General features: G+C 35.4%; 1 protein-coding gene across 2 annotated transcripts in view; it reads left to right on the forward strand.

Moving 5' to 3' along the window:
* The window catches only part of KLHL1 (kelch like family member 1), a 196,870-nt gene that overhangs the window by 48,634 nt on the left and 123,400 nt on the right, over positions 1 to 24,836 (forward strand). Inside the window, exons 2-3 of one of the 2 annotated variants that reach the window (XM_065675814.1) lie at positions 11,343 to 11,525; positions 21,775 to 21,911. In XM_065675814.1, the coding sequence (XP_065531886.1) occupies positions 11,343 to 11,525; positions 21,775 to 21,911 (320 nt within the window). The remainder of the gene's footprint in view (positions 1 to 11,342; positions 11,526 to 21,774; positions 21,912 to 24,836) is intronic. The other variant, XM_065675815.1, reaches the window with a different exon arrangement.

Raw genomic sequence — 24,836 nt, forward strand, 5'->3', positions numbered from 1 at the left:
AGCAGGAAGAGAGTGTATGCTTTTTGGTACTGAATGCTGTGTAAACTCCCATAAAGCTTATTTTGCAACAGGACATGGGTAAAAGAATTATTCAGACAGTCTACTGAATGGGCACGTGGTGGGGTGGGTGTGCATGCATGCATGCTGCAGTCTCCCACCGCACCTAGTGCAGTATGTAGCTGAACCAAAATTTTAAGTTGGGAGCTTTAAAGATTCAACTTCCCATAGTATATGACATTATTTCTACTGCAGTCAGTCATAGGTTAAGCTCTGACATGCTAGTTGGAATATCAGTGCACAGCATAGTAACACACTGAAATTTTATTGACATATATGCTAAATGCAGTAGTAATAAAATGCTTGCCCTGTTTTGTATGCCATTACCATCATTCACATATATGATTTCTGTTTACATAAAGTGCCTATATCATAAATCTTGAAGACAATGTCTTTTAATACAGGAGAGGTCTGCATCCTTGTATTTATTTGTGCACACACTATAAACGAGTAACCGTGTCAGCTAATTTACTTAGTTTATCCATATAGATATGGCCATTTGTCATGACAATATAGTTAACACATGACACTAGCATCTCTCTTAGGCATAATGCAAGTCATCTATTCAGAAAATACAGCACCGTTGTGAGGAAGGAAGTGAAAGCAGTTGTAAAGGGATCAGCTGGGGCTGGAGTGGAAAAGTCTTTCTCCTGTCCCAAACACAGGGAGCATGTCCTGCAGCTCCTCTCTCTTTTTTTTTTTTTTTTTTCTTTTTTTCTTTTTTCTCTGTCCTTTTTTTTTTTTTTTTTTTTTTTTCTTTTCATCACTGTCTTTTGTAACCTGAAGTTGCATTATTCCCAGCTTAGTTATGGGATGAACATAGAAGAGGGCTGCTATGTCAGTGACACTGGCACTGGTCTTACGAAGTTTATGGAGTGCCAGTTGTTGGAGAATTACACAATGATAGTAGCTGCAAACAGATTCACAGGCAGAGCCACCAGAAATATATGAGAGCTTTCCCTCCGTAGTATGTTAGAGGAGCCTCCTGCGTGGTGTTTGCTTCTGCACAGTCTTCAGTGCTGATATTTGTAAAAATCTCATTTTGTGTGGCAGTATATATATAAAGGTGGAAAGGTGATAAAACCACAAGTTATTTTATGTGTATTGCTTTTGAATTCAAGTGCTATCTGATGTTAGGTCCTTGTTATACTTAAGTCTTATACTTATTGCTTTGCCTAAGATAAAGTGAGTTCAGAATTGTGCTGTTCTATGTTGTTATTGTATATCTGTGTAGTATAGGGGAGTAGACTATTTAATATTTGCTATTTTAATGACCAATCAGAAAATCATGTGAATACAATACAGTTTAATTTATTTCAAATTGTGAAAATATTATAATGCTAAAACTGTCAGTAAATGTCATTTTGTATGTCCAGTAAATATTGTTAAGGTCCTATTATCAAAACCCAGTGTATTTTAATTTTTCCCTTTCACTGTGTTATTCTTCTGTATTTTCTCTATTCACTTACTTGACGTAGTCACTTAGTGAAACTCTAAATCTTACCTATAGGCAATAATTTTTAATAATATTTGAAAAATAAAAAAATAAAATCAGTGTTAAGGTTATTAGAATTATTCTAAAATGTTCAGCAGAATTTCTCATTTATTAAATGAACCAAAGTTAGCCTATCCCCATTAATTTTAATACTGCTAGTTTTTCTCTGAGAAATAGTTTTTAACATCCATCAAAATATCAGTCTCTAAACCCACATACTTTCAATTGTTAATAGTCTCACCATAAGTTTATTTTTATTTGTGAGAAGCACGTCTGGTACCAGGCATATGATGTGAGGATCTTATTAGGAGATACTAAGGATAGTCTTTCCAGCTGTTCACATTTCCCCCCCCTCTACAAAGGGTACTAAGACAGACTGTGCTTAAAAATATCTGTTCACACTTAATCTGCATGCTCAAACTCAGTCCAGTTTTTATAGCTGAGTTATAATGTACCAACACGCTTGGCATTTGCCACCTGGTAAAAGGTGCCACCAAGGTTAAGGGAATTATTTTAATGATGTAGGAGAACTACTTTGGTATCTTACATTTGACCACTTAAATAATTCAGAGGGGCTCAATGCAGATCATCGTCTGGAATAAGGCATTATAACAACTGGACATTAAGGAAACAGTGAAACCGTGTGCTTGTGAGAGTGTGGAGTCTGTGTCTTTGCTGGTGCTGCTTAGCTGTTAGCGCACAGTAGTACACAATACATTGTCATGAATTTCTTGAGCTATTAAGAAAGGAAAAGGAATCTCCTCTCTCTCATTTTCACTATGGTACTTCCTTTTGGGTTTCTTCCTATACCTGTCTGCTTCTTATCCAGAGGAATGAGTAGTTGTCATGAGCACTTCACATCTGAAAGAAGATGGGAAAATACATCTCCAACCTGTCACATTTAATTCCTCAGGCCAGTAACATTCGCCTCCTTTACAGTGGTTTCTACCCTTTGTCTCAGACTTGCCAGCTAATAACTCCTACTGCAAATGCCACAACAGACACAGAGTTCTTTCTCATCTCAACTTAAACCTCACTGGTGGCTTTGTCTGCCATGAACATCTACCTCACAAACATTTGTTGTTTGCTTACATTCATTAATGGGTAGGATCAAAGAAACTGGAGAATCTATTTTAAAGGAATTAATGTAAATTATTATGTAACAAAAAAAACCCCAAACAAACCTACAGAAAATTGTGTGTATATTACAAAAAAAATGGGCATAGTTTTGCTGTTACATTTTAGAAATGGAGGGACTTCAACTTTTGTGGGGAAGTAGAGGTTACGTTAAAACTGCAGTTTTTAATTTCTGAGTCATAATAATCTTTTTTTCAGTTTTTGGTTGGTAGAAGTGTGGACTCATTATATACTAGAAAATATATAGCCAGAGTATTAACAAAGTTTTATGATAACAATCTGCCTTCATAATGGAGAGGGTGTTTCCCCATTGCCACTTAGGTAATTAAAGTATGAATGCACTGTGAATGCCTTACAAATGCTTGATTCCTGTGATGAATGCAAGTTGTCTTCCTTGTATGTATACATCTGCCATAAAGGCTTTGGGAGACTGCAAAGGAACTTTTTTTTTTTTTTTTTTTAACAGTGGGAAGGAAGCATCCTCGCAAATATAAGAGATTTAATTTGCTCAGGGGTGCAGATTTAGTTGTTTATTATTCCTACATGCAGTCAAAATCTTCATTAACTGAAAATGCATGGGGAAAGAGGGCCATGATTTTGGTCGGGTTGGGAAGGGAGAGGAAAGAATGCCTATCAGAAGAAGACATAACATTACCTGTGTTCTGAGGTTAAGCTGATTCCTTGCGGTAGGAATTTTGTCTGCTTCTCTGACAGTAACAGGAAGAGGGAAGGAAAGCAATGCAGCTCGTTCATACTTTAATGAAGGAGGTTCCCTTGAGTCTAGAGATAGAAATAGGAAAGAACTACTGACAGTAACTGAAGTAAAAGTGGTTGTGGTTCTTGGTTGTTCTCCAGTGGCATATGTATTTAAAAATTGAGATCTCCTGTGACATCTTTCCCACTATCTGTTTTCAAGAAGAATGTCTTGCCTCCTTCCAGGAGGCTGTTTCATAGTGTAGGTATACATGCACCTAGTATCTGCTTGCAGGGATTTGTACTTACAAGCTGTCTGTTTCCTATGTCCTCCAAGATACAAAACAATACGGACAGCAAGATTCAATGTGACAAAAAGTTCTGTTAGCAACATGAATGGGGAAAATGTATCAGTTAGTTTCCAAGTCATTAAAATATGTCTAGGTATAGCTAGAAAAACTATATTTTCTTGTAAGTTAATAATTTGCTTTTCCTAGAACAACTGGAACAAACTGTGTCTTCTGTGTGGACATGCAAAGCTGAAAAAGTGGTGGATGCGCTATTAGATGTGGGTGGGAGAGGGCAGTCCAGCTAGCATCTTTTCTCTGTTGCATAGCAAAACTGCTTAGAGGCAGAGTAGGACAAAGACAGAGAAAAAAAGTGTAATTTGTTACGTAAGTGTGAAGGCTGTTAACTTGTGACAGTGAGTTGTAGTGGTACAATTAATAGTATAGTTGTCAGGAGCCTGGTGTGACTAGGATGATGAAACTTGAAAAATCAGATCTCTTCCAAAAGTTTTTTCTAGATTTAAAGAAATGATGGGAACTGGAAATAGAGTTTGCAAGAGGAATATATTTATTCTGAAATTGGTTTTGAAAAGCATAATGAGACTGATTTTAGGTATGTCAAACAACAGCATTACGATGCTGCATTTTTGTCTTTATAGGAGAACCGCCCCCCTCCCCAAAATTGACAGAAAGTGTGGCACAATATTGGTAGGCAGCTACTGGAAATACTAGTGAGGGATAAACAAAAACTTAGGTAATTTTTTAAGACTGGACACTGCACTGTGGAGAAAAAGGTGAAGAAATAGGAAAAGTCTGAAGTAATTGTTTAGAAGACTGTAGAGTATAAAAGATGAAAAAGTGAAAAAAGTTAAAGGAACAGTTGAACACAATACTGAATAAAATAATTATACAAAAAAACACCAAAACTTCCCAACAACTTAAGTGGTTCTTAGGGCGTAGGACATAGGTGAAACTCATGTCATTAATAACAGTAATGAATTCTGGAAAAATTCACAGAAGGCTAAAGGGAAGATAAAGCATTTGTTATTAATTTAACTGAATTCAGTAAGTTTATTGCAAAATTATGATATTTTTCAGTAATTGTTCATTAATTGAATTAGTTTTATTTAAACTTTTATTTAAAAATAAAAAATAAAAAGGTCTAAAACCTAAAAAGTATTTCAGGAGGCTGTGGAATCGTTATGTATGTTGGTTTCTTGCTACTGGCAGTATAGAGGTCTATGCTTGTAGTTTAGGTGAGATAATTATCAGGTGAAGGGTTCTAGATAAAAAATCCAGCTGAGAGTATTTTGAACCGAACCAAACAAAAGCCTTACTTTGTATATTTTATTGGTAACCTAGAAGAACCATGATTTGAACAAACTCTCTAGCTCTATACTTTTTTTTTTTTTCTGTCATCTACTGAACAAGAGAAATATTTCTTGTCTACAGAAGTACCGCAGTCCCTTCTTACTCTCCTTTGTATTTTTCTGAAGGGCTGATCAAACAATATGCCTGAGATCATGCAATAAGCTGGTAGCTAATATTTTGTTTCTTGAGGCTGGTAATATTCTGAAGACGCACAGATACATGGAACAGCAGAGGAAAAATGCCTATTTTTGCTAGGCACACAGGTGTTCTAGTTGACTGAGTTTTTGCCTTAGGCTGTCCAAAGAATGAGTTATGTTACAAATAGTTTGATACATATATTGTATTTAGGATGGAACACCCCTGTAAATTATACATTATGCAAATTTATCTATAGAACAAGAAGAATGAGTTTATAATGTGCACTGGACTCAGTGTAATTTTTTTTCTTTTTTATATATAGAAAAGGAATCTCTGAGACAGAAAGAATGCATCTCTGGGCTGAACTGGTGTCGCTAAAAAGTCCTGTTTAATATTCTCATTTTTTTTATCTGGCACTCCTACATAAAAAGAAAATTATGAAAACCTGCTGAAACTCTGGGAAGGGCCTTTAGTTGCAGATATAATTGCTGGTAGCAGAGCGAAAAGGACACCTTTTGATCACAAACAGAACTTCACCCCTGCTGTCACTAGAAGAAAAGTTTAAAGTTTTTATAAAATTCTCTCTCTTGCATTTTTGCATGTGATCGCTAATGAAAGCTATGACTTTTCACAGTCCATCTTAATTTAATAAGTGCAATTTCACAGGTTATTGATTTCTAAGCATACAATAAGCAATGGTTTAAAGACATTTTCCATTTTTACATACGGAATATTTCTTACATGCTTTTGCAAGTTATAAACAGCAAAACAATAGTTTTCTCACAGACAAAGTGGGCATATTTTGTTTCTTGACTATATGCTATAGATATACAGCCAGTAATATACACTAAATTACATTGAACGGGTTTTGGATTATTTTGCATAATTAATCTTTGATAAGTGAAAAGTGAAAAAAGTTTAACACAACAGGATTTACTATTCGAGTAACAATGACATGATATGACATTTTCTGATTGAAGTGTTATTTATTTGGGGCCAGGGCTTCAGTGGAATGTAAGAGAAATGCATTTCAATTGAGTATGTAAAATACCTAAATATTCTATAAAGTACTCTGCTTTCTACAGTAATACAATTCTGCTATTTTCTGCATCTCTGTGAATACCATTTCCAGAATGGGGAAATTTCTAAATCTAAGCCTCTGTTTACTCAGAGAAATGCAGTGTAGCTTCAAGTCATATTAATTCTCTCAACTCTATTTCAAAGTAAGTTTTTTTTCCTTTTGAAATTTAAGATATAGTTTTACCTACTGTTGTTTGCTATTGCTGTTTTCGAACCTTTGCAGCTCAAAAATGGCAGTTTTACTAATTAATTTTCCGTTTCCTAAGAAAAGAGATACAGGTGGCTAAACCTGTAGGTGAGGTCCCTTTTTTACTGGCATTTTCTCTTTAACTGTCCGACAGCATTACTGTTAGCTAAGGCATTTCATTTCTTTACACTTTATATTAAAACTTATTAGTGTGTAAAGTTAATGAGCAAAAATCAAGTCTGAGTAGTATGGTCTTACTAGTAATAAATGTGAACAACTGTACAAGGTACAAGGGATGGCAAATCAGATACCTACATAAACATAGGGTACCAAGTAGCCTGTCCAAAATACATTCTGAGGAGTAATCTGTGTTTGTCGTGCCACAAAATCCCCATTTATACCTACATAAATCTTATCTTGGACAAAAAGGTTGAAGGTCTTTAAGGTGTCCCTAGGAGACCACTGGTGGGAGTGCCTTTTCCTTATAATTTTCTGTGTACAGCTGCCATTACTTACAGTGACCTAATGTAAGTACTTAAAGGGTTGTTAACTGTGGGAAGAATCAGAACACTTTACTGGGATTTTACAGCTGGTTTACCTTTTCTTTTTTCAAAGAAGTTTGGAGCAAATAAAGGGTGATTAAAGAATAGCACCCTTGTTCAAATCAAAGCGCTTTTTCTAGGAAAGGAGAAGCACCATGGAATCAGATGCTGTAGAGCCTAAGAGTTAAGCTTTTATTTCTGTTTACACTGGTTTAAGATCCATAAAGGCTCAAAGTCTGAATTTTCTCATCAACACCTTTGGACTCTTGTTAAAACATTTCTCTTTTGAGTTCTTAAAACTGAAAATTAGTCTGCACAATGTTGCTGAGGTAGATTTCTTTCCTCTTTTTCTTTTTTTTTTTTTTTTTTTTTTTTTTTTTAATGCACTATGCACCCAGGTTTGCCATTTAATAAAGAAACATTTGAGAGTATTGGTTGTTTTCAACGCTGATAATTTCTGTGAGCCTTTTAGTTTTCTCATTTTGTAGTATCACCCTTTAGTGTCATTACTGTAATCCTGTGAAAGGTTTGGTTTCCTTATTTCTGTACTATTGATTGAATCATTTAAAGATAAAAAATAGTCTAGTCTGGACAGCTCCTGAATGTTTAAAATTCACACACTAAGCTCAGGTTTTTTGCACATGCCAACTGAGAAGGATTATGGGAAAAACCCATCTGGAATCTGTCCTGTACAATGATTACAGGATTTTGAGGTACACGAGTGCTAAAAAGGGTTTTGAAAGAATCAGGGAATCTTCAGGTGAATTTGGGCTGGAGTTCCCACAGAATACAATCAACAATATATGCAAAGAGAAACGTTTATTTTCGTATCACTAATTGGCCATGAGTACTTATACATGGCTTTCATGAACTGTTAGAAAGTAAGTGGCATTTGATGGCTGATTCTCTTTAACTAATTCCTACTTTAACAAGCTGCTGACTGAATTTAAAGCATTGATTATGCAGACAGCATTTGTAGTGAAAAAAAGGTACCTCCAGAGCAGGATAAGTAGCAGTCTTTTTATCTGGGCTTTCTTAGAAAATAAATAAAAGATTAACTTATTGTCTTCTACTAAGCTTATTGCTTGCTAGTTTTCAGGGTAATAATGTAAATGTGCTGGGCCTTTGGGGATTGCTTTTGAGTAGTCATTTAATGACTTGCTAAGTTACAGATACACTGCTGAGTTTGAGGGTGGAAAGTGTTGTTTATAAATGGCAAACATGAAAGAGGGCAAAATTTGTGGCAAACACTGGCTTAATGACTCAAGAACAAAATAGACTAAGCTCATTGCAACCCAATCTAACATAATACAACTGACATAAATTCAGTCAGGGTACTTCTCTTTTTCTGAGCTGAAAAGGGCAGCATGTTTTGAATAGCCAAGAAGAGGCAGGATTAGTACCCTATCTGTTCAAATGTAAACTGACTTAGGCCTAAATTCTGAATTAACAAACAATATGCATTCATTCAGATCTGCTCATTCCTGTTATTTTTGGTTTTCAGAATTGCTGTTGTTGTCACTTCTAAACTCCCTGGAGGAAGGGAAGAAATGAGTCTATTTGACCCTAGAAGCCTCATTTATTAGGCACTGATTTATTTCTTGTAAATTACTTGTCGTTCTAATTCTCCAGCAATAAAACTTAAGAAGTCTGCGTAGGGCTGTCATCAAAGTGAGGAAAAAAATTAAAGGAAAAGCCTGAAATATCTACCCACTACCCATACTAATGAGCTTAGCTCCATCATTACATTTTTTTGTGAAAGCAGTTGTTGATCATCCAAAGATACCAAAATGAACTTGGATTTCTGATCAACATGGTTTGTACTCCAGACTGGATAGGAACACATGAGCAGATTATGTTTGTTTAACCTTTAGGAGAAGTTTGCAAGAGACGCCAAGCATAACATAATTGTGTAACAAGATCGAGTATAACAGGATTAGAGAAATACGCCTTTTTAAATCAGTAATACATAACTGTTTGTGTTGAGGAACCATGGTTAATAAAGTTTTGCCAATTTGATTTCCTACAGACAGGTTCACAGTATTGTATTGCCAACATACAAATGGCAATATTGATCAATATAAGCCAGCTGATGATATCTCAGAATCCAATTTAATGTTAAGCAAGTGAAGTTACTGTGGGTAATAATTTTAAAAGGTAACTAATTCTCTTAAATAATTAGTGTCAGCATGTGGCACAGAATAGATGGTGGGGTGAGATACAAAGGTAACTCTATTGGTTCCCTGTAAAATTATCTGCTGGCCATATTTCATTATGCAGGCTTCCAGCTACTTTAAAGGAATTCTGTGAAGCCTAGTAATTACTGTGACAGAAAGATGGGCCAGTCTTTCCTTCTTAAACTTGTAGACCTTTGTACAATGACTGTAGGAGAGCATGTGGAATACGTTTTGGACAAAAACTAATTCAAAAGTAAACCACTAGCATATATCAGAAAGAAATACTGTTTTCTGAACTGTACTATGATCTACCAAGAGTCGATATAGCACTATTTTTTAATAACAGATACTTAAAATAATTATTATATAATTATTTTAATTATTTATTATGTTAATGCACTTTACAATTTTTCTACCACCAGGAGTGCAGATTGGGTCTATTATTAGTCTGTTGATATCATTCTTACAATATAGTAGCTACTGAATGCAATGAATCTCATGCAGTGAAACTGTTATTACCATAAAGTATAAATTTTTTTTATATGCTCCTTTATATTTTGATAGAATATATAAAATAATCACATTGGTTTGAATTAATTAATAATATTGTTTCATATGCTGGACTAATATATGTTCTCCTTTGCTCTTTCATTGATTATGTAAGCTGTTTCATATATATGTCTAGTTGAAGTAAAAAAATAATCAGCTTCATATATGACATTCTCAACTTTTTAGCACTACAAGATATATAGAATCTTATGGCTTTCATTTGAAATAATCTTATGACATATTTGTAAAGAAGAGACTGTCATCTGTGTTGTGAATTATTTGGAAATACTAGCATTAATATCCTTAAGGGCTAGTACTTGAAGACATGTTTTCTTATTTTCAGTAAAAGTCTGAACTTGAAACACTGAATTGAGTAAATTTTAACTAAGAACATATGGCTATATGATGAGGAAACAATTAATTTTTTCTTGTGTTTCTATTCCCCCCCCCTTTTTTTTTTAATTGCAGATATCATTCTCTTTGTAGGCTAAATTCACTTTGTACTAATGCACCTTTTGGTTAAAAGTACGTAATTTATCATTAAGAAAATATTCCCAATTGATTACGAATTAAGTCAGAGTTTTATTTTTCTCTCCCAGGTGGTGTAAAATGAATGTGTATTTCAAGAAGTGAACTACACCAGGCACTCTTAGAATCAGTGGGAAGATACGATTGCTTTCTCTATTATTTCATAAAATCATAGAATCGTGGAATAGTTTGGGTTGTGTCCTGGGGTCAGCAGTAGCAGTCATTTTTTTCCTTCTTAGTACCTGTTGCAGTGCTGTGTTTTTGACTTTCAGCCTCGGAACAGTGCTGATAACACCTATGGTTTTAGTTGTTGCTAAGCAATGTTTACTCTGACCAAGGACTTTGTGAGCCTCATGCTCTGCCAGGGAGGAGGGGAAGCCAGGAGGAAGCAGAGACAGGACACCTGACCCAAACTAGCCAAAGAGGTATTCCATACCACAGCACGTCATGCCCAGTATATAAACTGGGGGCAGTAACCCGGAAGGGCTAGATCACTGCTCGCATCAGCCTGGGTATCAGTCGGCAGGTGGTGAATGGTTGTATTCCCTTCCCTTGTTATTTCCCTTATCATCATTATTATTCATGGGAGCAGTAGTGGGTTTGTGTTACACCTTAGTTACTGGACTGTTCTTATCTCAACCTGTGGGAGTTACATTCTTTCGAGTCTCCTCCCCATCCCTCTGGGAGTGGGGGGATGAAGGGAGGAGGGGGGGGAGCGAGCGACTGAGTGGTTTTAGGTTACTGGCTGGGGCAAACCACGACAGGTTGGAAGGGACCTTAAAGACTGTCTAGTTCCAACCACTGAGCCATGGACAGGGACACCTTCCACTAGATTGGGTTGCTCATATTTATGTTTTGAATAATTTTATCAAAGAATAAAGAAATTGATTGCTTCCATGTCTGTGCTAAAAAAAAAAACCCAACATTTCAGTGTTAACAGACTTACAGTTTCACTTGTCCCTTCTAATGCAGTAAGATTTTTCTATCTTGTACTTCTAGTCATGAAAAGTGGGAAGGATGCATTGTTTACATATATCAGATTCTGGAAGCCTGTGATGAAGTCTGGTCACATCAACATGAAGTTTCTCTTGTGGTTTACAGACTGTCAGGATCCAGCCACCCCTTGCCACCCCATTGTGACATGGATTCATGTAGCTCTGAGGAATTCTACCAAGCTGTTCACCATGCGGAGCAAACCTTCAGAAAGATGGAGAGCTACCTGAAGCAGCAGCAACTCTGTGACGTTATCCTGATTGCTGGGAATCGCAAGATACCTGCGCATAGGTAGGGCATAAGCATAAGATATTGAAACTACGAAAGGAAATGTTTTGGGTTTGCGTATGTCTTAGAACAGTGTTTTCTGTGGCCTCTTATGCCTGCTTGCTTCTTGCTTTAAACACCACAAGTTTAAGTGGCTGCACAAGGTGGTATCTGAAGGTTGGGACTCTAAATTTGGTTCCCTTTTTTTGTGCAGATTTCAAAAATTCAAGAAACACACAACTATCAAACTTACTAAGAGTGTGCCAAACATTTCTCCCTGCAATGATGCTATTCATGTGTGAGGAGAATGGAAATTTCTGAAATGAGATGCTGTGCATTTTAGCTTAAGATCATAATACTCTGATCAGTCATAGTCTCAGACACTTAGAGTAGAATAATACCGAATACAGACTTCCTATGACCTGTACGTTTGTATCGACTAAAAAACATCTTAATTACTTTTAATGATAATTATTAGTATAAAAATTATTATGACATTTTATTTTTTAAAATTCTGTAAGATTACCTGGTATTAAAGAAGCCACTGTATATATGAAAATATGCTTGGTTTGGGATTGTAATTAGAGCTAAAAATAGTTATCCTTCATTGAGATTTTGGCCTTAGCTATAGACTTTGATTTAGTGCATGCAAATAAAAATCCAATCCTAGAGTTAAGATTAAAATAGAGATTACTTCTGAGTTTCCAGGTTAGCGGGATTTTTTGCATATGAACTCTACATACTGCTGCAAAGTAAGGGTGACCTATTGCTGCTTGTGGCCTGGTTTCTGTGCTGAGCTAATAAACTCAGAGCAGACTATGGTTCCCCAGCATGGAAACCAGAAAAAAAAGCTAATCTATTTCTACACTCAGAAATTAACTTTCTCATGTAGAGGAACACTGTAAAGTCATCCCAGCCACTTGGACCTTACCAAATTCTTTCTGGCATAAGTGAAGATGGACACAGAGACTATTCGTTTTCTGTTTCATAGAAAAGTTAACCATTTTATATTCCAACTCCCATAACAATAATTAAAAAGATGCAATATGCAAGACTGCAAATCCAAAGCTGTTGTTCAAATACTAAAAAGACAGAAACCTTAATTAAAATATTTAAATTGCCCCAGTGATTATAATAAATGAGAAAATAATCCCCCTTTACAAGCAATAACAGATTGATCTAGGTAGTTTGCAGCACACATGAAACAGCGTGGGTTCGGATTAATAGCTGTAATAAACGTAGAAGTCCTTGTCCTCTTCTTTCAGCATTTTTTATTTTTAAGACTTTGTTTCTACTCCCTTGTTTTCTAAGAGCTGCCATTCCTGTTTCTTCCTTGCATTCACATACTCATATGATAAGTATACTTAGATGTCAGCTAAGTCCCCTGTAGCTTCTACCCACTGACTTGGCAACTAACACAATTCCTGTGTTCAAGACATTTTCTGCTGTTAAATGTATCATGCATCTGGCACTTTATGCACCCCTGATAATTGTGGCCTGATACCATTTTTATCTAAATCGCCAACATCTTTCCTATATGTGTATAACAAGTACAGAGGGAATAATATTAAGCTACAGTCCTTCTGTCCATCTGCATTTTCAGTGTTCCAGAGCTACAAGATATGCCTTAAAGTGACTCCCATCAAAAAGAAAACTGGAGGGATAATAACCTAAGGCTTTGTAATTGCTGTCCAATTTTACATGCCAGTATATTACTGCCAGTTTATATCATCCATATTAAACAGGGAAAATGATACCAATTGTGGAATATTTCTATGTATCTAAGAATTATTTTTTTTTTTATGAATGTAGTTTAAGAATGTAGATTCAGACACTGAAATTTTATTCTTTTTTTTTAACTGTGTTGAAAAATGTGAAAAGCAAAAATAGGCCAAGTAAATGTCAAGAAGGAACAACAATATTCTTGTTCTTTCTGAAAAAAATTATAATATACAACCAGTCTGTAGTTACCCATATATTCCATCTTGAAAATGACATGGAAATTGATCTTTCCAGTTTTCAGAAATCTCCTGTAATTATCATGATCTGTTAAAGAGAGTGTGGTCTTTCAATAACATTGCTGAGCTCCCTCAACCATTGCTCCTTGAACATATCTTCTCTGGTCCCAAGGACCTGTGTATGTCCAATTCACTTAACCACAGCCTAAGTACATCTTCTGTTATGAGTGACACCCCGCAGATCCTGCCACTGGGCACAGGGACATAAAAGACCTGAAGGTAAACCATGCTAAAAAAAAAAAAAAAAAAGAAAAAAAAAAAGAAAAAAAGTAATTGCTGGTAGCTTTAGCTCCTTTTGTCCCCTCTTCTCTAATCACTTATCTTGATTATGTCCTTTGGTGATCTGTTTCAATAACTTATTCTCTAGAGGAGAAGTTACTGCTGTGCCATAACTCTAATTTTAAAATATTATGAACATGGCATTTATAGTTTCTCTGCTCACTTTGGAGATGCATGCTATATATATATTTCTCATTTTCTGTACCTCTCGTTTAGACTATAACCTCTTTCAGACATTGCAACTTTACAGTGCATGGAATAGAAGGAACTCAGGCATTGCTGTTACAAAACAAGCAAATTAATAAAGCCAACCCACTATAATTGACACTTCCTTCTATGAAACATACAATCAGCCAAATGCAGTTGTATCTAGAAATCTAACTAGACTGCAGCTAGTAGATGTCATCTGAAACAGAAAACCACTGGGAAGTAAATGTTATTCAGAACTATAGTGACATGATCAGAGCAGTAATTATTTCCAAGGTAAAAAAAAATTCTTAAGCAATAATCCATAGGTCAACATGAAATTAAAAATACATATTTGCCACAAATAATTTGATTATTTCGATTGAAGGAAACTAACTTGAATTGCATTGTTTTTTAAATACTGTATTTGAAATACTGTATTCTACAGCGGCTGAATAAAGATCAAAAATGCCAAAACCAGCCAAAGTCAATACAAATGATAGATAGACCTTTAAGATTTACACTAGAGAGTTCATTAAAACTTCCAGCCAAGAAGTAAATATTATAGGCAACGCTAAACTCAGAATAAGGTTTAAGCCATAAGTTGTTGACTAGGAATGGGGGATAAAGCAAAAAAAAAAAAAAAAAAAATGATATAAGCATAGAATTTACCTATTCCTTTTCAGTCAAAACAAAACTTTTCCATATCATGGAGATGGAATTGCAATAAAAAAGAAAATTCAATAAGAATACAAAATGCAAAAAATATAGGTGGAGAGTTACATCCTCAGCTTGTGATTCTGGTTTTCATTGCACTTACTGAGAGCCCAAGATTGTGAATGAAAAGTAACCAAGAAACCTTGTGTTGTTGATGTTTCAATATTGTCAAGTATAGTTGAGTTTAGAATGAGAAATTAAGAGTTCCTTCATTTTCTGATATATCTTACTATCAAAGATACATAGGCATTAGTGTTCTTTCTGATACCCAGGGATCAGAGGGGATTCTTACTGTGATGGAAAAGATAGCACAGACTGATAACAAAATTATCATTTACATATAGAACAAAGAAATGCGTCAGAGTGGCTAATCTTTCTGAAAAGTTTCTGAAAAACTGTCTTGCAACACAAAATTCTAGATTTTTCATCATAAATTCAGCTGATGCCTTTTTTGGATGCTCAGCTCTAAAGTAGTACAGCTTTTATTTACTATAATCCAGATAAATTTAATAAAACTCTTTCCACAAACTAATTTGTGGTCTCCTTTTTAGTTCTGTAGGGGGAAGGGCCATCTTTTCATGTATTTTGAGTGCTACTATAGAGAGAAGATGTTTAAGAAAAAAAACCTGGTATCAATAAAGTGGAAAACATGAATGCAGGAGTTAAGCTGAAAGGATTAGGCTGAGAAAGTTGGGGTTTAGGCTGAGAAAGTTGGGGCTGTTCAGCCTGGAAAAGAGAAGGCTGCATGGAGACCTAATAGCAGCCTTCCAGTATCTGAAGGGAGCCTATAAGGGATGCCGGGGAGGGACTCTTTGTCAAGGACTGTAGTGACAGGACAGGGGGTAATGGGTTAAAACTTAAACAGGGGAAGTTTAGATTGGATATAAGGAGGAAATTCTTTCCTGTTAGGGTGGTGAGGCACTGGAATAGGTTGCCCAGGGAGGTTGTGAATGCTCCATCCCTGGCAGTGTTCAAGGCCAGGTTGGATGAAGCCTTGTGTGGGATGCTTTAGTGTGAGGTGTCCCTGCCCATGGCCGAGGGGTTGGAACTAGATGATCTTGGGGTCCTTTCCAACCCTAACTGTTCTATGATTCTATGAGGTAGAGAAGGAAAGGCAGTTTAAAGGCAGTGGGTAAAAGAGGTAAAATGCACAGTGTGTAGTGCTGAGATTCAGCTTGCTTTGCATTTATCAGTAACAGATGCACATGGAAAGCACACAGTAGAAGCAGTACAGCTGCCCTATGTATCACTCCCAGATATCTGTAATTAAGGTCTGAGGAACTTCCCGTTTCAAACATTGCATCTAAACTGTAATGTTTAGCACAACGTACCATCCATGAGTTTAAAACAAAATTGTTCAAGTAATATGGTTGGGACAGAATGTCAGGAACAGCAGAAATTCCTGCTATCAGAGGGAAAGCAGAGATGCAATTTAGATAAGCTTTTAATATTAACCTTGACTGATAGCTTCTGTTTTTACCTTTTTTTTTTTTTTTTAAGAAGAAGTGGTAGATAAAGTATATTTCCTGATGCTGAAAATGCCATTAATATTTTCAGAGGAATTTCTGTGGTCTCCACAAGGAACTTTTCTGGTTTTATTTGTACCTTTTTCAGACATAACAGATCTTAAGTTCACATCATTCAGTACATACCAGTTCAAGATTTTCCTCATGCAGAAATGGGCCTTGAGTTTTGATAATTTCTGAGATTTTAAGGTTGGCTATCTAAGTAAGTTTTGGTTTTGACATGGCCATGTGTCTAACCTCATTGTAATCAATGGAGATCTATAGCTTAAGTTACCTGAACACCTGTGTCTGATTGTGAGGTGTTGACCTTGGCTAGTTGCCAGGTGTCTGCCAAGCCACTCCATCAGTTAGCCACCTCTTCAGGACAAGGGGATGGAAATAAGATGGAAAAGCTCATTGGTTGAGATAAGGACAGTGAGATGGCTTACCAGTTACCATCAAGTGCAGAGCAGACTTGGGGGAAATTAATTTAATGTAATGCCAGTTAACAGCAAAGTGAGATAGTCAGAAACTATAAACACCCCTCCCTTCTTCTCAGGCTCATCTTCCATCCCAACTTGTCTACCTCCTCTTCATTAGCAGTTCAGAGGGGTGGGGAATAGGGGTTCTGGTAATTTTGTCACACGTTGTCTCTGCCACTTCTTCCTCCTCACACTCTTCCCCGGTCATAGCATAGCTTAGACAATCAAGGGAGGTGATTGTCCCACCCTATACTGTACTGGTGCAACCTCACTTTGAGTACCGTGTGCTGTTTTGGGTGCCTTAATATAAGAAGGACATCAAACTATTGGAGTGTGTGCAGAAGAGGGTGACTAAGATGGTGATTTTTTTTTTTTTCCTTCTTTTAAGAGGGGAGAGGGAGACAAATGATATAGAATATAAACATAAACCAAACAAAACCAGGTAGATGAAAGAATGACAAAGGAGGCCATCCAAGAATAACTTGTGTCATGAAGACCTGTCAGGCTGCCATTAAAAAAAAAGGGGGTTAAAGATAACACACAAAGATTTCACCAAACTGAGCTCTATGAAGGAATAAGTAGTGAAGATAAATTAAGAATTTTGCTTTATAGTATCATTTTGTATAAAGTGGCTTCCAAATAAAATGATGATAAGTGGACCTCAAAAAGATCTACATACTGAAGAAGTCAGTTATTCTAATGAGTTCACAGATCTCTACTTTCATCAAATCTGATCCCTGTGTTTCTGACATTTCTCCTCATAGTTCAAATGAGCTAAAATTTAATTTTTCCTTCTCCTGCAAGCTTTGTTTCCTCTTTTCCTTGTCGAGTTACAGTGAATAAATAAAATCATTAACCCCGCAAATAGGGGATTGCAGTTGATTGTGTTGTCTTTCTACATTCAAGTGTGTATGCTATGTGTGAATATGTGGGGTTTCTTGTAGATAAAAATACTGAGCTCTGCTTCGTAACACCTTCATCAGCTTTCATCTTCATCACTTTTTGGTAATCATCAGGATTTTTGCTCATTCCCAAATATTGAAAAATTGCCTGGATTCATACTTTTGTCCTTTTATTTTTTTTTTTTTTTTTTCTCTTCCATCTTTCTGCTGGTTCAAAAGAGCACAGAGTTCAACATACAGCTTGCACAAATGGATAGCTTCAAAACTGACACATTGACGCATGGACAGAAAGTGACACTGCCACAGTGTTTTGGAATATGGACTTTGTTATCAAGTCTGGTAGCTATGATACATGCATTACTTCTGGTCTATGGAAAAAACTAAAGCTGTGGTAGATACTGTTTGGTGGAAATAATGTCGGATCTATGTAACATTCCTAAAAACACTGTGGCAGTTTAAGAGATGTAGTGACATGTACGTTTGTGTTTCATTTTGTACTGTTGAAGTGATAAAGATCCACTTACTGTATTTACAGTTAAATGTCTGAGAGACAGCAAAAGAATTAAAAGAAAATGAAAAAAAAAAAAAAAAGGAACAAAGAAGAGAATGTAAACATAAAAGGCATGGTCCTCAGGGCAAAGAGGGAACATCACTTAGTGAAGATTGGTGGTATCACATACTCTCAGCTATGCATTATATAATAGGTTAAAGTGGAAGAAAACTCTGGTTAAGTAAAGACGCAAAGGAAACTTGCTTGTTTCAGGCATAATCAGATCTTCAAAATTCCATCTGCCTGCCCGTGGGCTTGGGGGGGGGGGGGGGTTGTTGGTTTCTCATTTGACGATTATTTATTCTTGATGTTGCTGTTATTATTATTATGTGGTTGCTCTAGATCAGTTTTCCTTTACAAATAGGTCAGTCTAGAAATACTGCTCAGATGGTCAGAGAAAAAACCCCAACTTTATTGTGTAATTCTGTTCAGTTTTTCTCCAAGATGAGATAAGCACACAGGACAGACCATCAATACTGAGAGTTACAGATGGAAAGTATGAAACAATTCTCATTAGCTGTTATATAGTCACTGACAAGAATGGACAAGGATAATTCGTGATATATTTCATGGCTTTCTTTACATACTTATAAATTCAGATGATGGAAGCAGTTACAGCAGTAACAAGCCCAAATTAACTTTCCAGTGTCGTGACTGCAAAGGAAGAAAGGTAAATGGCAAAGAATTCTATATGTGAAATGCTGACTAGATGACAGATGGAAGTAGAATGTACCTGTAGTGGCAAATTCTTCAGTAGGGAATGGATGTTACACATTCAGCTTGATCCTAATTAAAATGAAATGACTTTAAAGAACAGAATTAACAGATTAAGAAAAATAAAACAAAAATGTTGCAAAACAAATACATTGCCATGGATAAAAATCTGAGTGGAGATCTCAACAAGCAAAATTCCCCACAGTACCAATAACTTTACAGCAAACACACTTAGTTTTGCACAGTCTGTTAGTAAGTACAGAACAGGAAGATTTGGGTTTGTGCTGTTTTTTAGTACAAATGACATTGTGGTGTCATTTGTGCTGAAATTACACCATTTTCTACTTTGTGTGTATTAAAGCCAGTTGTAATTGTGTAAGAAAGACTGAATTAAAGAAAAAAAAATACATCTGATTCCAAACTATGGACCACATGAAAGTGAGTGATCCCAATTAGCTACCAACCAGAATTCTGAGATAGGAGATAGCAATTTAAAGTTTGTGGGCAATAGTTGATTTCAAAAAAATGTATTGGCGTCTAGACATAATTTTTTTCTAATGATCTTTGATACTGAGCAGGTAATAGTCTATGTACTGGATTAAATTCACCGTATATTTTTGCAAGGCTGTTACAGCTTTTTCTGTATTGAGTAAACTGGTGAGGGATGAGTACCACAGTCATCAGGAAAGGTAATTACTACGTGGCATAATCACAGTTGATCTGTTTTACAGCTTGCTTCTTTGATGTATTTTACTCAGGAAAGATGTCAGTTTTGTTTATACTGCCAAAGTTGTTCTGGAAATGGCAACCAGTGTCTACTTCCTTTTTTTCTTATTTCTTTTTTCAAGTCCATGCGTGGCTATACCTTAGTATATGTTTTGCTACTAGGAAATCATGTCTTCTATATACAGTAAATGCTTGCCTCCTGTGAGAAGATCTGTAGAGCACCACTATTAGTAAAGACACCCAGTGTCAGCTGGTGTCCTCTACAGGCAACAAATTGCATTTAAAAGAAATGAATGTTCAGCTTCTATACGAGCTGGCATATTATCTTTGGAAAAAAGTTGTGTTATGCCTATGCGTTTTCGGTCCAAGTAACATCTGAGATTCTACTAGGTGGTAAAATATTGTTAAGAGCTTGCTTGTAAAATATTGTTAAGAGCTTGCTTGAACATGTGATCAAGATTTGCTTCTTTCGTTTGCTTCTTTTAATTAGTAAATACACCAACAATGTTAAGAGAGTTCTGTATCAAAGGTGTATGTGAATGTCATGGTTTAAGCCTAGCCGGCAACCCAGAACCATGCAGCTGCTCGCTCACTCCCCCCCACACCTTCCTCCCCATCCCTCTGAGAGCAGGGAGAGACAGAGAAAAAAGTTGTGAAAAATGCGAGGAGATATAATGTAACAAAAAAAAAAAAAAAGGTATCATAGGATAAAAAAAATCACAACAGGAATCACTTATATTCTGTATTATAAAAGATATCAGAAATACATCAGGCTGAATTTAGCTTTATTAAAAATGAAGAAGTCCCTTAATCTGGAGAAAAATCTGAGACCACAAACTAATTTTAAACCAGGAGTTACATGCTATGATTCTCAAGGCTGAAAGAGTTTATTATGTATTCTCAGTAGTTGAGAAGGGTGACATCCTGAGACACCTGACCTTTCTTGATGAATAGGTCAACATGCCTTTAAACCAAGATTTAGAGCTTTTTTGAGCCTTCTTAGCTACGAAAAAAGCAGAAGATCATTACAAATTAAATGATTGCTTTGATTTATCACTTTCACTTTCTATCTCAACACTGGAACACAAGATTTACAAAAGGTGTCACCTTTCAGAATTAAGTGTAATTAGCTAGTTCTTCTCCCTTCAATTCAGCCTGTGAAGCACTTCCTAAGGTAAAAGTTTGTCTTGAAATGAATTAACTTTTTGGCTATATTCCATTGATGAAATGGGTAATTTGCCATCATCCGTCATTTGCACTAGAGTAAAGATCATACATACACTTTCAAGCTGCTGTGCTTGCAGGTAAAGTATAGTAGCTTAAAGCACTGTAAAATTGTGCAGCCAATTCTAACTTTCATATTTACTTTGCTATTGGATAAGCTAAGAGAGCAAAACCAATTAATTACCACACTGGCTGATGAGTGGTAACTTATACCACATACCTAGCTAAAGATCATCTGTGAATATTCACTCCTAACAAAACCATAATATTACTATAGATGGTATTTAGAAGAATGTCTTAGCTTAGGGTCCCAGCAATGACAATCATACTTGGTACTTGCTGTGGTTTTGATTTATCTAAACGAGATCCCTGAACAAGTCATGCGCATTATTAAGTATTGTGAAGTTATTTTGCTTTGGAAAAGTTTCTTAACAAAAACATTGCATTACACAGTGCTGAGGATTTTGTCTGTTTGCATGTTTTAATGAATAACATGTTAAGTTACGAAACAGTTTTACTGAAGGCTAAAGACTTGAGCAAAGTCACGTACTGTTAATAATTTTTTTTATAAACAGGCCTTTAAGAACAATGCTGAGTACTTCTGGAGTACAAAATGTTTTTCAGATACGTTGTCTCTGTAACTGAGAGATTATCTTGTTAACAATTGGGACATTTGCATGATTGGAAAATTATCAGAAAGACTGAACACTAATTTCTGTGTCTGTTTTATAGTCATATGCTAATATGTGACTTGGTTCATATCACAGGAAGCAAAAACAAATTAGAATTAAATGTCATGCTGTATTTTGCTGCCTACATGCATTAATAATATATTGCTCTTCGTAATTTGTAATTACTATGAAAACATGTTTTTTTTTTTTTCTTTTTAAGTTGAGGGCTTTTTTTAATATATGAGATTTCTAATACAAATGTCAATGTAAATGACAACCAGTTTCTAACGTTTTTGCAGACTTGTCCTTAGTTCTGTCTCTGACTACTTTGCTGCCATGTTTACAAGTGATGTTTGTGAAGCCAAGCAAGAAGAGATCAAAATGGAAGGCATAGACCCCAATGCACTGTGGGATCTTGTTCAGTTTGCATATACAGGTATTGTGCAGCATATATTATACTTCCTATAGAGAAAGTTGTTTATTTGAATTATATATACATATATACATGTATACTGAATTATATTTATGTTCTAAATATTTTTTTTCTTTTTATTCTCAGTCAAAACACCATTTCTAGGGTAGAATTTGGATTTTTTATCTTTTACCTGCAAACTGTTAAATATGTCAGGTTTGGTAAGTATAAGAAGACAGTCTAAAAAATTATGTATTTTTCTTTGCTTTCAAATACTTAGAACAGAGTACAGTAGTATTTTTTGAAGAATAGCCCTATATTACTATTTCAGTATTTTTTTCAGTTTAAATAATTACATAAATATTTTAAAATAATGAAACATTTCAAAATTTTTTATTATGAGTTGGATGTTGTCACTTTAATTTCCTGTTACAGTCTGGTACTCTGTTGTGTAATGTAAACTTATGAATAACTCATAACTCAGAGTTAATAACTCATAACTTCCTTCTGAATAGTTATTACATTTTAATGAATAATAGATTTTGTTTTTATCCTTCTTAAACAATCTGTTATATGCAATGTGTCTGAAGTGCATTAATATGAAAGAATACTAAAGTTACAAAATAAAGTAATTAAGGAAGAGGAAATGTTAGCAATAAGATTTGTAGTCTGACTTTTCCTCTCCTTGCCTATAAATCACATAAGTATAAAATACATGCTGTTAATTTTTTCCTAAAATACATCCACAAATTATTTAAATTAACAAAAAATAATGCATTTATAAAATATTTTATTTCAGCTTCAATTTTAAATGGCTTTCCCATATCCTGCAGTTTTAATCCTCTCTAAATACATATAAATGAATGTAATCATAAGTTGAGTTTGCTTAGAAATATTTAATCGGGCTATGTGCTGTTTATTTTATGACATTGATAACTTTGCCATTTTAAACTGCAAATAAACATAGTTTACGTTGAAAAAGGCTAATTTTGAGAATCATGTCTGAGAAATTCAGTTTCCAGAAGTGTCAGACCATCTTCATTTATATAGTATCCTACATGTTCAAAGGGTAGTGTCTACTCTCTTCAATTGTGGTTTTGCTATTTGGGAATGTACATCATCCAGGGGGGTTCAGATTAGAGATCCATGATTTGAAGAGCATTTTATTTTATTTTATATTTAATCTAGCATGAGAAGGATACAATATCATTGCTAGGTGTGAGTATAAAATGAATAGCACAGGAATACTGGGGCAGAAATCACAAATACCTTGGTGCAGAATAGCAGAAGACCTTACTGCTAATGTTAAATCATTCTGTAAGAGGAAGGTAAAAGGCAGAGGAGGCATGAGGAAGATGAGGGACAGTGTTGGGACAGAACTGTGGAAATACATAAGTACTGTCTGGTTCTTTTGCTTCAGTTTTCGCTAAAAGAGCACATGAAAACACACAGCACAGTTAATATTGACAACAAAAGCTAGCATGTAAGTGTAGATTAAGAAATTAAGGAGATACAGAAGGAAACAAAAAATACTTAACTATTTTCAATATGAATGAAGCTGTCTCAGAACTTTACTGGTTACTTGAGAACTTTGGAGACTGGATGAGGTAATGAAAATCTAGAAAAAGCAAACTTCCTACTTTTCTGCAAAAGATTAAGATTTTTGGGTGCTTTATGCTGCTTAATATTTGACTATATCCTGTAACATACTCTGTTTATTATATGAGGAGGAATTCTTGGAGGCTCCTTCTTGGTGTTAGCTAAATAAGATCCAGCCTTCATGAATGGGGAAAAGAGAACCACACAGGTCATGTAATTGCAGTGTTTCTAATTTACCTTGTGCATTTGCACATGTTCTTTCATTTAAACTGTCACATAAAGTCCAAACTTTAAAAATGACCACATTTATGTGCTATCATAATGGCACCCTGAAGAATTAGAAACTAAAATGTTAACAAAGGTCTTCTAATTTCTGTCACTTGGGGTGGCAATACACCATTCTCCTTTTATTTCTGACCCATTTTGGAGACCAAATAAGACTATAAAGTGCCTTAAATTTGCACTTGAAATTTCACACATACTTGCTAACAAGAGAATAGTGGTGAGATTCAGGAAACATGAGTCCATTTTACATGCTGAAAGAGAACATGTATTGGGTGCTATGGGCCATTCTGGTGTTTTTACTCTGTCCTGCAATTCTGTTCCATCTGTTTCTTCATCCAGGCTTATTCTGATTTATCCTGATTTATTCTCATCTTGTGTCCTTATCTTTGGAAATTAATGTTAGATTTTTTCTTTCTCTGTTAGACTATTCTTTCTCTATTCCTTTTCTCTGCATCACATTTTTTTATCAAACTCCTAAATTTCCTAGCTATGGTTATGCTAGTAAATTAAACAGGGCTAGGGAATATTTGCAGGCATTGGAACACAATTATCTATATTAATCCTGAGAATTTTAGCCAAATCCAACTAACAATCTCTCTAACAAACCTTGGGTATAGCCTGGATTCACGGGCTCATCATGAATGTAGCCATCCTTGTACAGAAGGCAAGAGTATTCAGAAGTGCTATAGACAATCCAGTGATAACTCACAGGGGATAAGGGAATTCCTAGAACATGCTCCCAAACTTCTTGTGTTTATTGAAATTAAATACAGTGGTTGCTCATGGGTTAATAATTGTTTTCCATGTTCTTTGCTGGATCAAAACCTATCCTCTGAAACGTTATTTCCACTCTCTTTCCACCATCCCTCATGATTTATCTGTCTTCATAGTTTCTTATCTCTTTTCTTGCCCTCTGATTCCTTATTTACCACCAGACTAGTTCATGTCCCCTTTTCTTTCGAGTCAGTTCACTTTCTTCTTTGTGATACATTGATGTGGGCAAGGGGATCACTGAAAAGTGAAGGAAATATCCACTGTTCTGATACCCTGCAGTGTAGCAGCTAG

The sequence above is a fragment of the Lathamus discolor genome, chromosome 4 (assembly GCF_037157495.1).
Source record: "Lathamus discolor isolate bLatDis1 chromosome 4, bLatDis1.hap1, whole genome shotgun sequence".
Taxonomy (NCBI): Eukaryota; Metazoa; Chordata; class Aves; order Psittaciformes; family Psittacidae; genus Lathamus; species Lathamus discolor.